This window comes from Astatotilapia calliptera, chromosome 13 (assembly GCF_964374335.1).
Source record: "Astatotilapia calliptera chromosome 13, fAstCal68.1, whole genome shotgun sequence".
Lineage (NCBI taxonomy): Eukaryota > Metazoa > Chordata > Actinopteri > Cichliformes > Cichlidae > Astatotilapia > Astatotilapia calliptera.
The window spans coordinates 14,596,020-14,610,805 of NC_137434.1; the positions used below are offsets into that span (position 1 = coordinate 14,596,020).

Sequence of the window (14,786 nt, forward strand, 5' to 3'; positions counted from 1 at the left end):
TTAGCATTTGCGAAAAACTGTAATATGGACGAATGTTATATCTACGGCATCTCGCTCTTGAACGTGCCCTGGTGCTCGCTATGATTGACGGCTTGGTGGGCGGAGACTCGAAGCGAAGATTGCTGAGTCATAGTGACGCAACTCCACGCTACGCTCCGCCTGAAGATGTCACGTGTGTTGAAGTAGGAGGGCGTTCATATGAACAACACTGAGCGACTGCGTGCGGCAGAGTGGTTCCGAAACACAGACTTCTCTACCGGCGCACGTCGCTGTCATTCCCCCCCCATATAGCTGCGCTTTTACTGGCTTCAGTCCGTAACTGTTTACCGAGCTGGTGTCACCAGGCACTAAGTCGTCCGTTTAGCAGCGGGTGCGGAGTTATTAACTCACGGTACCGAGCTAACGAGGCATTAGCAAGTGATGAGCAGGGGCCTGTTTCTTTTGGACGTCCAGCTGAGGTTACCGACAGGGCACGTTGTTGCTTAGAAACCCCAAGAGATCCTTCATTCAGCCCGCGGCTCTGTTGAAAGCCCTCCATACTCTGCCGCTTGTTTTAACCGACGCTTCATGCGAGCTCTCCCACCTGGACAGACGAGCTAGCTAGCTATCGCCCGGCGTGCCGTTTAAATAGAAAGCAGGCAGCAAGAGCCGAACAGCGGTCACTTTATACCTGCAGTCAGCGTGTGCGATGGGTCTACTGTCACAGGGATCTCCACTGAATTGGGAAGAAACCCGAAAGTATGCTGACCACATTAGAAAACACGGTATCATCCAGTTTCTCAACATCTACAACAAACTGAAGGATCGTCAGAAAGATGTGCTAAAGTGGGGCGATGAGGTAAGGATTGTGGAATAATATTAATGCTGGTGTTGTCTGTTAATGCTTTTAATCTATTAGTAATGCGGCTGGGCATGATGCAACAGTGGTCCTGTGTTGATAGACTAATATTGTGTGTGTGTGTGTGTGTGTGTGTGTGTGTGCGCGCGCGCGCACCTTGACCGACTGCAGCACATACACATGTAACTGCAACAAATCCTGCAGCTCTTTGATACTGTATACCAACGGTGGCAAACATAAGGCCCGGGTTCCAGAATTGGCCAGGCAAAGACTCCAATCCGACCCTCTGGCCATATTTGGAAAATTTCAAAGGAAGGCATAAGTTTTGGACTTTTAACTGTATTTTTACATATATTACAGCTTGCCCTACTCTGCCTACACACAAGTAATTAAGTAATAGATAAACAATTAAATGACAGAAAAGTTCGTGTTTGTCTGATATAGAATTTTCAGTTTTTCATGTGTCCACCATAAAATAAATAAAGCAGGACATTTTCTGTAAATTAAAAGAAAAGGTTTCCTGCTTTATGGGCAGCAATTTTAGACATGGAGCCAGTTTTGACTTTTAAGTCAGGTGTTGGGGAGCGTTGAATAAGAGTTGAAGAGAGCCGTGAGCAAAAAACATGACAAAACAGAAGTCCAGCTTTGTCACTGGTGGTGGTCCAACACTCATTTATTTTCCCTTACTGCTTACACTGCTGGCATGCCTGCTACCACATGAGGACACTCCTTATTGTGTGGATGGTAACTTAATGGCTACTATGCAATGTATGTGGGTTTGTCTGTTGCTCGCTGTGGTTTTCTTACATTTTCATTCAAAACTTCACATCTCTTCATCCGTCACCAGCCACAAAAATCTGTACAGCTTGAACAAAGTATTTTGATTTCAAACCATGTGGAATGCTGTTGTTATAGATTAATCCCTCTTTCAGACAGGGGATTACAGGGTAGCAGAGTCAAAAGTCAAGGAAATGTAACTGATGAATTGGAATTGATGTGATGGCATCTATAGCGCCGATGGAAAGTCTGGTGTTTATTTAAAAAAATAAAAAAAAATCAGGCAAGTACTTTAAATACAGTATTTGTCTAATTCTGTCTTTGATCGTTTTGCTTTTAGGTTGAATACATGTTGGTGGAGTTTGACGACAAGGATGAGAAGGTTCACCTCGTCCTGAATGGTGGAGATGTTTTAGCAACTCTGCAGGACCAGGGAGAAAACATAAACCCCAAGTAGGTACACTGTGTGTGTGTGTGTGTGTGTGTGTGTGTGTGTGTGTGTGTGTGTGTGTGTGTGTGTTCAGTTGCATATGCTACTAAAAGATGAAAGATGTTCATAATTTACTTGGCTAGTGTTGTTTTCTCCTTTGTGTCTCCTCCCAATATTAAACTGGGGATCTTTTACTCGTTAGGCGAATGTGTAAACCACTACACTGTGGAGGAGACACTGTGTTGTTGCACTGAAATGGCAACACACAAAACTAGAATATGAAAAACATTTGAATAAATGCCACACCTCAAATGTCAGGAGCTGTGACAAAAAGGCTGTCTGTTTGTTTTGAATAAATGTAAGCTGAGAGATTAATGGCGGATTTTGCTTTGCTTATGACACAGTGGGATAATAAGAAGAGGAGGAGTGAGATGAGATGCTGTATAAAGGTTAAATCAGCATGCATTGCAGGTGGACACTTTCTTTTTGTATTTGTTTTGTTATCAGCCTCAGTGAAAGCTCCTGAGTTGGTGCATGGCGGCTTTTTTATAACTTAAATTGGAAGTGCAGCAGTTAAGAGAAAACACTTCTTTTTGATATGCATCAATGTGACTTAAAGTAACAGATGCTATAGCTGCTCAGTGGAGGTCTTATGCATTAGAAATTACAGCTCCCTATAGGGTTGGGCCATATTATACCGTTCACGGTAATACAGGTATAATGTTAGGCAACGATAGGAAAATGAAATATCGCGATAGAATATGAGTAAAACGCGCATGCGCACTGCCTTTGTTTTCATACGCACATGGCCGATTGTTGAGTGAAACAGATGAACCAGAATTGGTTTGTACAAATGGTGCAACTTCAGTGATGTGGAACTGGTTTTGTGTTTGTCCGTCAGATACACGACAAAGCACATTTTTTTTGCAGAACATGCAAGCGGCCGTTGTTATTGTCGTATTTGTCGGACTAAGATGCTCTTAAATCTGGGAGTAAACTGGGTCCTAAACTCCGTATATTTCAGGTCAAACGAACACTGCAGCATCACTGAGAGTTAAGCTGTCTAAAGTCTTTCATCTTTAATAAAACGATCAGCATTGCTGCTTTACCAGGTGTAACTATGAAGTTTAACTTCCAGGCATCCATTAAAACAAAATTTATTACATTTAACGGAGTTAGAAGTTAACAGGAAGCTAGCGGAAGTTAGCTCGCTAGTTTCGCTAGTTACCCAAGAATGATATAGCATGTTCTGACTGAGAGATTTCTGAAAAAATTCAAACGTACAGCTCTGCTATCACTTCCAACATAAATGAAGACAGGAAACTAAACAGCAGTGACGTTTGTAGGGTTACTGAAGTTGGGCTAGCTGGTATATAATGGTGTGCTACGTAATCGCTAGCGACACAGCTATGTTAGCATAACATAAACAGTGAAGCTGGAGGACGAACACTAACACTTTTCCACTTATAAAAGTTAACGTGAAGGTTCCTCATGGTTAGAGACAAATGCAATCGCATGGCAGGATGCTGTAAACGGACCAAACTTCAGTCAGGAGAACAACTGAGATAATCCATCCACAATACGAGGTTAGTCATTAATATACTGCAACAACATGGGAATAGAGCAGCTGCCAGAGAATTCAACATTAATGAATCAATGGTACAGAAGTGGAGGAAGCAAGAAGAATGAGTTTAATAAAGTTTGATTTATCTGACTGCTTTGTTTCGCTTAATGTGCCTTATAATCCTGTGCACCTTGTGGTCCGAAAAATACGTACTGCACACTGCAGTTTAATGTTGCAAAGCACCTCTTTTTAACTTCAGTGGATATTATACATGGTTATGCTCAGGATATGTCAGCCCGTTTCTACTGGAAATGCCTTTTGGTTAAACTTTCAGCAAGGAATTTGCATTTGCACTGTTACATTTTTATAAAGCTTTAATGTACATAAAAACCAGCTTCTTGTTTAAGTGAAAATAAATGGAAGGTTGTCTTTTTGCGCTAGTAATGTTGTGGAGTTGTATTTTGTCTCGCATCAATTATATCGTCAGTTATATCGTTATCGCAAATTTTCAAATCTATATCGTGATAAATATTTTTGGCCATATCGCCCTGCTCTAGCTCCCTATTCCTCCAGCTGTTGCAGAACATTTAGTTTAATGTGCAATGTTCAACAGAGTTCTGTGGCAGCTTATTCCCACAAAAATAAAATGCTAAACGTTTTTTACATGTTTTTTTATTTACATGTATACACACACACTTAAACAAAAGCACCTGAGAAGTGCAGTTGAGTTGAATGTCCCATTCTGAGTGTGCAGGCAGGAGTCAGACCCTCCTGTCTCATCCTGTTTTTCACTCTCAATCAGCTGTTTCCATTCACTGTATTTGAGTATTTGTTTGTTTTTGTTTTTCCTCAAATCACACAAGTTGGTGCCATTAACAGAAATCTTGAGTATTTTTGCTGTGAAACGCTCCTGAGATCAGTAGTTTGTTTTTTTTTTGTTTTGTTTTTTTACTATACACTCTAAAAACTACAGTCTTAAACAGTCAAACATGGTTGTCTTGTTTTATCTCATCAGAAGTTTTTAACCTAAGGTTATAAAAAAAAAAAAAGTGTCCATACAGAACATGCACAGAGACTCTCTGTTGATCACATTGTCTTTGCACAAGCAGTTAACTGGAAGAGACACATCTCCCCGACTCAGAGCTTTGAGTTATTCTGTTTGATTTTGGCACAGCCCCACAGGCTCCCTGCACATGGTACCAAAGCTTGAATCTTCCAGTCTTTCTGCTCAATAGTTCAATTAATATTGCAGCACAAGAAAAGGGTGCGTAGCACACTTGTTAAAAACAAAAAAATGTACAGCACAGTGTTTCTGTGATGTGCCCTTTTTTAGCGTCGTTTAGGTGGCTTTAAAAATATGTGACGCGGAAATTAATCTGTTACAAAAGTTTTGTTGATGACTGACTGACATCTCCAAGGTGATGCCAAGGTATTTCCCCCCTGATGAGCTCCTCCTGGGAATACTGTTTGCATGTCTAATCTGTAGTGCCATCTCTGCAGTCGCTGTAAATGTGTTTGTACAGGCTCCTGAGTGTTATGTTTGCTTGCAGCCCATGACATCGGTCTAAATCTGTGTAGCCAACTTCACCCAGGGGAAATACCAGTGACAGTGGGAATAGTAGAGCCGATGCATTCCTCATTACTGCCCCTCTGTCGCACACACCAAAGAGCAGGCTCAGAAGCACAAATGTGTCGCGTTCATTTGCCCCTGCCAGGATTACGCCCGACGTATGATAAAGGGAGAGCAGTCCGTTTATTTAATCAGAAAGGTCATCGTGATACTGAAACCAGGGGCTTTTTTTCCAGCCTGACCTCTAAGTGTTGTAGCTTAATAATACACTTTGTGTGTTTTTGCAGTCACCCCACACTGTGGAGACCAGAGTATGGTAGCTACATGATCGAGGGAACTCCAGGTCAGCCATACGGCGGGACAATGTCAGAGTTCAACACTGTTGAGGGCAACATGAGGAAGAGGCGGCGCGAGGCGTCGTCTGTCCTGAACCCCAGAGAAACGCTCTGCACCGTCACCGCATTTCCAAGGTGCTTCAGTTTATACTGATCAAAGGTTTTTACCCTCATAAAGGAAGTCAATACAAATGTGAATCTATAAGCTGATATGGGATTGTTCTAATAAATGTCAGCCGCAGCTTTTTAATGTTGCGTTATGTGATGGTTTTGTTCAGGTTAGGCTGCCCGGGTTTCACCAAACCAGAGTACCGACCAACTCCTGTTGAAACAGGAGTGTCCAAGTCGCTGTTTTTCCCCGATGAAGCCATCAACAGACACCCGAGATTCAGGTAGGCTTCATGGTTGTAATGTCAGTACAGTTTAGATGTGTTTAATTAGAAATTTTGGAGTTAGTTGAGCAAAATGGATCAGAAACTGATGGGCAGGAAATATCCACATGGTTACATGTGATTTTTATTACCTTTTAGATTGTGATGTCATACTTTTGCTTCTTGTGTTTTTATTGTGTAGCACTTTATTATTATTTTTTTAATCTGTGAAAAGTGCTGTATAAATAAATACATTTTACTTGCATTTTTTACGGGTTTTTTTCAGCACTCTAACCAGAAACATACGTCACAGAAGGGGAGAAAAAGTTGTAATAAATGTGCCAAGTAAGTCTGACTGAATTGAGGATATTTTTATATTCTTGTTTTTTTTTTGTGATAAGCAACAATTGCGACCTGTAGATGTGGTCAGAGTCGAACACATCTGTAAGCTACTGTAAATGGAGTTAAAGTTGTGTTGGGTTTTTTTTGTTTTTTTTATGTGATTCATTTGCCTTTAAGACATTGTGGAATAAATGCATGTGACCAAATTTCTTTAGTTTTCAAAGACAAGTGCACTCCATCTCCGTTTGTGGAAGAGTTTCCTGAGGATGATGGCGAAGCGGCGAGGGCGGCTCTGCCTGACCATATCTACATGGATGCCATGGGCTTCGGCATGGGCAACTGCTGTCTGCAGGTAGTGAATGAACTGACCGAGCAGCGTGCCACGTCTGGTTGTCTTTGTCAGCTTCACATTCCTAATAAGTAACTTATAAGTGTACTTCATCCTATTTTTACGATGCTTTTGCAGGTGACATTCCAGGCTTGCAGCATTGATGAGGCAAGGTATCTTTATGACCAACTAGCAACATTCTGCCCCATTGTGGTGAGTGGATAAACAAAACACTTGCTTCCTGTCATATATTATGTTTCCGTAACTGACCTCATTCTCAGCAGGACTTTTTCAACTGCTTATCAAGCTATTTATGCGCTTGATGCTGTAGCAGCTTTAGAACCTGCAGTTTTTGCTGTGCTATAGTAGATGTGACGTCTAAGAAGCCAAAAACAGACCACACTGACATAATGGATGCTGTAAATAAACACTGTCTGTGGCTCTACAGTAGATGCACACTCCATGCAGGGGAATGCAAATAGTAAAACCTGCAAACAAACCAAGTGTTATAAATACATATTTATGCAAATTTTTGGTATTTTGTTGATGCAGTCACCTCTTTGATATGCATTCATTTGATTTGTTAGAAGCTCTGAAGCGCTGTTGGGTTCTTAACAGCTATTTAAGGAGGTTGCTCGTTTTTTGTTGGGTTGTTTTGTTTTTGTTTTTTTTAACAAATTTGCATCGATTTTATTTATTTGAACCCACATTTCCTTTAAACGCACTAAAGAGAGTTTTCACTCTTTACCAGATGGCACTGAGTGCAGCCTCACCCTTCTACAGAGGCCATGTGTCAGACATCGACTGTCGCTGGGGAGTTATTTCTGCTTCGGTGGACGACAGGACGCAGGAGGAGCGCGGGCTAAAGGTGAGCAGGTGGACCTGAAAACGGCCAGGAGTAGCCATGACTTTATAAATGTGTTTTATTCATTTGTAGAGGCAGACTTCTGGTGAGTTGTTGGATTTAAAAGGGGCTTTTTGTGTTCCTGTTTCTGACATCTAAAGTCATTAGCTCTTGAGATCCACGGAAGTAACCCGAGTGCAATGGTGAAACTAAGTTACTAGGGAGATTTCCCAACAAAGTTTGAATGTTTTTTTTCTTTTGAGTGCAGTTTTCTGACAGTGCTTTCAAGCAGTTTAATATGATATGAGACTGTGAAACTAACTGCAAAGAGTGCGTGAGCTGCAGGTCAGCATAACCTTTTCATGCTTGATGATGCCAGATGAGCTGAGCTCAGAAAACCCAGTTCAGGCCGTCATTTTAGTTCAGGGTACTGATCAGATTTAAAAACCTCGAATGAAAGTGAGTAGCTTTATTTACTCACTGTATTTCTAGTATTTCTAGTCCAGCCGGTGTCAGTAGTGACAGTAGGCACTCTACATCATGGCTTGACCCTTTTATTTGTAAAGTTTATGTCAGTCATGTGTTGCATCATGTGCTTTCATGCTTCCTGGAAACTAATCTCTCGTCGTTCCTCCTATAATGAAGTGCAGTGTCACATCTGTGTGTAGAGGCCAAACTAAGATGCATTTCTGCTTTTGCATAATGCTTTTGCATAAAGGTGCAAGGAACAAAACACTGGAAGTTGTATTATAACCACTGCAGTGACTGAGTATGCTCAGATTTCAGATTATACAGACTTTCTTACATGTGTTTAAAAATAATTTGTAATGATGGCTGTTGTAACTTAAATGATAAATATGTATAGTAAAATGGCCAGAGGACCACTGATGGTCTATGCAGTTTGAGTGTTGTGCTGAGTCCTATCAAGTGGCAGTAGTGGATTTAAAATAGGTTTTAGTCAAACACAAATTTCTGCCGTAAATTTCTTGTCATCAACTACTACTTTACTAACTGCTTTTTTTCCCCCCTTTTTCTTATGCTTATGATGCTTCTCATCTAACCTTGTAAAGAGCCAACTTTTTATTTTCATTACTACGTTACTTTTTATTATAGTTTGTTGAAGTGAAAGTGAAGCAGTAACGAAATGTTTTTCTTTCCTTGCAGCCTTTAAAAAACAACAAATACAGGATCTTCAAGTCGAGGTATGATTCCATTGACAGCTACCTGTCCTGCTGTGGGGAAAAGTACAATGACATTGATTTGACGATAGACGAGGAGATCTACAAGCAGCTGCTGAGTGCAGGTACTGATTCTGAAAATACAAACGTTTTAGCCACGGGGGAAATTCTAAACGAGATGATCGCGCAGTAATGAAATGAATAATGCATTCTGTGTGAATAGGCATCGACAAGCTCCTGGCCCAGCACATAGCGCATCTTTTTATACGAGACCCACTCTCTGTCTTTGAGGAGAAAATACACTTGGATGACGAGAACGAGTCCGATCACTTTGAGGTGAGAATTTAAATGATTTTTTAGAAGAGGGCCACCTGCATGTAAAAATGCAGTATACACATGGCTGCAGTGTACACGAATATTCATTCAGACTTCTTGCAGAACCTCCAATCAACCAACTGGCAGACGATGAGGTTCAAACCTCCCCCTCCAAACTCTGATATCGGCTGGAGAGTCGAGTTCCGCCCCATGGAGGTACTGCTCACCTCTTTGACTGTTTTGTTGTAATCTGCTTTCAAATTCAGTGATGTGGTGAGTTGTCGTCTTATTATTATTATTATTATTATTATTATTATTATTAATTTTTTTTTTTTTGCCCTTTCTTTCCAGGTGCAGCTCACTGACTTTGAAAACGCTGCATATGTGGTGTTTGTGGTCCTGCTGACCCGTGTGATCCTGTCCTACAAACTGGACTTCATAATCCCGCTGTCAAAGGTGATAACAACCCCACAGTTCTTTTTCTAAAAAAGGAAATTAACCAGTGAGTAGGGTTGTGAATTTTTGTACACAGTGATCTGATACAGGAAGTGTCTTTTATTAGGTGGATGAAAACATGAAGGTCGCGCAGAAGAGAAACGCTGTCCAGGAAGGCATGTTTTACTTCCGCAAGGACATCTTTAAAGGTGCTTAAAAAAACAGTTTATCTTTGGATCTGCGCTTGTTGTCAAGGCCTCAGACTGAAGCAGCTGATATATTTATTTTGCAGGCTGCAACCCGGTGCTCGATGGCACCGCGTCTGCTCAAAACGGCTTGGAGTCTGATGGTGCCAATGAGGAGTACACACTGATGAGCATTGACACAATCATCAATGGAAAGGTGAGTTATTCTCCTGCACATGACGTGTGAGCTATGCTGGTGGTAATGACTCAATAGGAAAATGATGTTGAACGACCGTATCTGTCATTTTATTTCAGTTCACCTTTTTTAAGTCACGATCCCTTCTTTCTTTTTATTTTTAACTTATTTTTTTTTAAATCCTGTTTTCAGTCTGTAATGACAGATTTATACTTGTAGTGCAAGTATAGGCCAGTCACGTTTGAGGCATTAGTTGCATGCAGGTTAACCGTTGCTGTGAAGAGCAAAAATGCATTAGACGACAACTGACTTTCATCAGACCGTGACTGAGCTGGGGGGGATTGTATCTCTAGACAAAAATGAGGACCTGCAGAGAGAAGAGTTCATTTTTGCTTCGATAACCACTGCTTCAACAACAAACCCAGTAAATTAGCCATTTCCCTGAGAAGTTGATTCAGAAGATTAGAAAAGGGATTCCTAGATTTACGATGCCAAACTCCAATAGCAGTTATTGCAAGGCACTTAATATTGTCAGGCCATGCAATTTAACAAATAGAAACCTAACGATCTTCATCCAGCAGCAGTTGGCAGTGGTGTGTTGGGAATCTTTTAACATAAGAAATATTTGGCAGAAGCAGATGTACACTCCCGTCTGCTCTCCTTTTCTCTTCTTTCCCCTCACCTTGGTCTGGTCATGGCAGATGTCTGTCCCTTCCATGACCTGGTCTTGCCAGAGGGGTTTTTTCCTGTTAAAGGGAGTTTTTCCTTCCCACTGTCGCCAAGTGCTAGAGGATTATTGGGGTTTTCTTTCTGATAGGGTCTTTACCTTAGAGTATACAGAGCACTGATTTGACTATTACACAAATAAAAATGAATTGAACAGAGTTGAATTTTATTGATTTTAAAACCTGATGATGTTCTCAACTATAAGTTGTCATTATTCATGAACCAGCTTTTGGATGGAGCACTATACAAGTGATAAGACAATAAAGCTGCCCTCAGTTATCATCGTATTGATTAAAACTAACATGCAGATGTATTTTAGTAGCCAAACTCTGGGATGGAGATGGAGGAACAATATTTCTGCCTGTGAAGAAAACATTGTTTGCAGATGCATGTAGATGAAATGAAACCCGCAGACTTGAGTTATCCAATTTTAAAGGAGCTTTGTTATACAAATAAAAGAGAGACATTTACAATATTAAAAGTTTTGGCCGCAAGGGTATCTGTTTTTAAATCTCTTGAAATAATCTGGAAGGGTTTGTAGTTGCAGTAGTTTAAGTTTTCTTTTTCTATCCTGCTGAGGAGACTTCAGCATTTTGTTTCTTTTTTTTCTTTTCTTTTTTCAATCATCAGGAGGGAGTATTTCAAGGGCTTATCCCAATACTTAACTGCTACCTGGAAAACATGGAGGTGGATGTGGACACCAGGTGCACCATCTTGAATTATCTGAAGCTCATAAAGAAACGTGCCTCAGGTAAAGTGTCATTAAAAGGTTAATACTGAGTAGTCTCATAAGCAAAAGCATTTTTCTCCTTGTAACGCTCCCTAAACGACTTCTCCTGATGTTAAATAGGTGAACTGATGACCATGGCCAAGTGGATGAGGGAATTTGTCGCGAAGCACCCCGACTACAAGCAGGACAGCATCATAACCGACAAGATCAACTACGACCTGCTCAGGAAGTGCGACAGGATTGCTAAAGGAGAGGAGCAGTGCCCTGAGCTCATTGGCAACCCAGTTAACAGATCCCAGTAAACGAGAGAGGAGGGCAAAAAATATTGTAGATGATACAAACATGCATGTAAAGAAAGACCAAAGGTGTGGCTCGGAACAGAAGAGGTCCAATCATATGAGAATGCAAACCGGCATGTGTGTAATGTAAAGAAATGCACCTGCTTCAGACATATGTGTGTGTATATACTGTATGAGATTTTTATGATTACAATGTTATTTTAATAGATGAGCAATAAGACATGCAAAGGGTAATAGAAATCAGATGTGTATTTATTTTTATCTGGAAATTAAGCCTATCTGTGAGAATGTAAATGTAGCAAAGAGTTGTACAGTAGTCTGCTTTTAATCTCCTGTAAATACTGTACTTCAGCTCTTTAAAACATTAACACAACTTTTTCTTTTTGCCTTTTTAAAATACATTTATATGACATGTTTGCTTTGCGCTGCTGACCCAATCCGTTCTCATCCCGGGGAGGTCATAAATTAGATACCGTTGACTGCCAGTCATAGTAACGCACAATGTATTGGTTTGGTGGTGGTACTCAATGTGAGAGGACCGTGAGATCTACAACATCTGGGGCAGGTTTGTCAGCCTGGAGATCATGAAGTTCACTTTCTTCCCCCCCACTCAGATTACTTTGTTTTCACTTGTTTTTGTTTTGTTTACTATCACTTGTTGGTTGGGGGATGTGTTTGAGTGAGAACCAATCAGTACTCTGTCGCATATAGGCACTAAAGTGAAACTACTTGATCATATGCGGGCATTAAAAACTGTTTTTGTGTTGGGAGGACGTGAATCCCTTTGCAGTGGTAATCCTGCAATGTGGAGGCAAATTTTTAAAAAAGATGGACTGGATGTGACTGACCTGTCTCATGTGACACACCGCCAACTTTGACAAAAACCTCATTATCAGATTCCCCCCGTGGAATGAGAATGAACTGGCTGACGTTGTAGTGGGACCTTTAAATTTGGTGTTGCATTCAAGTGGTAAACAATTGTTTGCAATCTGATGCTGTTTTAAAATAAATCTGTGCAACAGTAAGCTCATGGGTTTCTATTTAATGGAGTCCCATTTCATTTTGCTCAAATATGATGCAGAAGCCTTGGAACCAACCTACACTTTGCAGTGAATTAATAACGGCTCTAGAGTTGACCTTTTAAGGAATAGTGCGCGTTTCAATATTTTTTCTGTTTTGGTCACCTTCTGTTGTAGAAGTCCTGAACCTTGTCACCCACAAGATGGTGGTATTGAACCAGCGTTTCACACAACAGTGACAGATGAGAGCATTACCTCGGTTTGACCTCCAGGATAAAGATAACGATTGTGGTTGGTACAGGCCTACTTATCCTGCAAAAGAAATCAAAGCCCTAGGACCCAATGTTCTCTTTAAAATAAAATGCCCTGGTCTGAATTGATGCATGATTATAGGCTGTGCACAAATATCAGGTTCACACTGTGTACTCATAACAAGAGGACAATCATGCTCTTCTGACAGTAATCTGCAGCTAATGTGCTGTTGGCATGATGATGTGCTGCAATCAATGTTAGGTCTCTTTGTGGAAACAGCGGTCGTTCAGTAACCAGTAGCAGGTCTTCAAAATATTACAGGTTGACCAGTGATTATACAGAAAAACTTCTAAAATGATTATTAGGGGGGATTAAATTAAAAAAGACCATAATGATGACGAAAGATGTTTTAAGCTGTAATCATAGTGGCCATCGGTTGAACTGCAGCTTTTCTAGCCTTCCTGTTGTGATAATACAACAACATTCTATCCTATGATTGTAACAACAAAGAGTAAGGCTTTTCTTAAAGGCATACTAATCATGGGTTGTTTTTTTTGTTTTTGTTTTTTTTTTTTGGGGGGGGGGGGGGGTTATAGTCTCCACCCCCACTCTGATCAGCAGGGTTTCTATCAGCAGAAGGCAGACGTGTACACACCCTTTTCCAAACCATTGGGAAGGGTCAAATTCAGGGAAAGAAACTTCTTTATTTATAAATTTAAAAGGAAAAAGGAAAGCATGGATGCTTACAAAAAATTAGTGGAAAATTACCGGAGCGTTTAGACAAAGACACCATTGTTTCCTTTAGGATTATACGAAGACCAAAAACAGATTAAAAATGAGTTTTGATGTTGATCAGATCAGAAACTTAACTTCAACTAATTTTTAGTTTTTCTGGTTGTTAACATGCATGCTATATCAGATAAATCTGTTAGTTGTATGCTTACAGCTTCTTTCTGTTGTCTCACTTTGGGCAGTATGACACAAGCTTTATCAATAAGCAGGAAAAAAAGCCCACATAATCATCACTGATTCAGTTCACTTTTATTTATATGGCATCAAATCACAACAACAGTCACCTCATAGTGCTTTATATCTACAGTAACAAGCACTTGGCAACAGTGGGAAAGAAAAACATCCTTTTAACAGGAAGATACCTCTGGAAGAGCCAGGCTCAGGGAGGGGCATCCATCTGCCACGATCAGTTGGGGATGAGGGGACAGAGGCAGGACAAAGGGCACACAAGTGAGCCAGAGATTAATAATAATGTATGATTAAATCCAGAGTGGCGTATATAGACACAGAGAGTGAAAAGAGGTGAGTGAAGCTCAGTGCATCATGGGAAGTCCCCAGCAGCCTAGGCCTTTTCCAGTGTAACTAAGGGAGGACTGGAAGCTGGTTCCATAAGGAGGGACCTAAAAGCTGAAGGCTCTGCCTCACATTCTACTTTTAAATACCCAAGAAACCATAAGTAAGCCCACAGTCTGAGAGTGACAAGCTCTGTTGGGGTGATATGATACTGTGAGGTCTCTAAGATAAGGTGGGGCCTGATTATTCAAGACCTTGTATGTGAGGAGAAGGATTTTAAATTCTGGGGGAACGTTCAATGGCCAAAGGGTGTTTCTGCGAGTGTGTCTGTATCAGTGTGAACTGAGTACTTATTAATGACAAATTGGATAAATGTGTTTTCTTTTTCTTTTAAAAAAATTAAGAAAAAAAATTAAAGTATGACCTGGAAAGTGTTACTGGTGAATTATAAAAGTAATTAAACAATATAAAAACTAATAACTGAGTCAAAAAAGTTCAAAATCCAACATAAACCGCAGCACCACTGTGGTTTATGTTGTGCTGTGCTGTAAACTCCTCATAAGTGATGCTCACCAAAGGTTTTTCTCTCAACCCATTTAGATGTGGCTAAACATGTGGGATTGTTTGGGACTGTGTCTGTGCTTTATGGACCTACTGGTCTCTTAAAAGAGATGGGTGTGAGGTATGCATAAATATCCTGTTTACCCTGCAAGCATCCAGTCATAACTGTAAGGAGAAAAAAGAAAG

At 40.5% G+C, this 14,786-nt stretch overlaps 1 protein-coding gene across 1 annotated transcript; it reads left to right on the forward strand.

Annotated features, from left to right (window-relative positions):
* The first annotated feature begins 195 nt into the window (after positions 1-195).
* On the forward strand, positions 196-12,488 carry gclc (glutamate-cysteine ligase, catalytic subunit). Its single transcript, XM_026189143.2, has 16 exons — positions 196-838; positions 1,956-2,068; positions 5,467-5,649; positions 5,793-5,906; positions 6,172-6,230; positions 6,443-6,579; positions 6,694-6,768; positions 7,307-7,423; positions 8,564-8,702; positions 8,801-8,913; positions 9,016-9,108; positions 9,244-9,348; positions 9,455-9,536; positions 9,620-9,729; positions 11,065-11,185; positions 11,285-12,488. Exons 1-16 carry the CDS (start codon positions 689-691, stop codon positions 11,464-11,466), a joined length of 1,893 nt encoding a protein of 630 aa, XP_026044928.2. The 5' UTR covers positions 196-688; the 3' UTR covers positions 11,467-12,488.
* Positions 12,489-14,786: the final 2,298 nt, after the last annotated feature.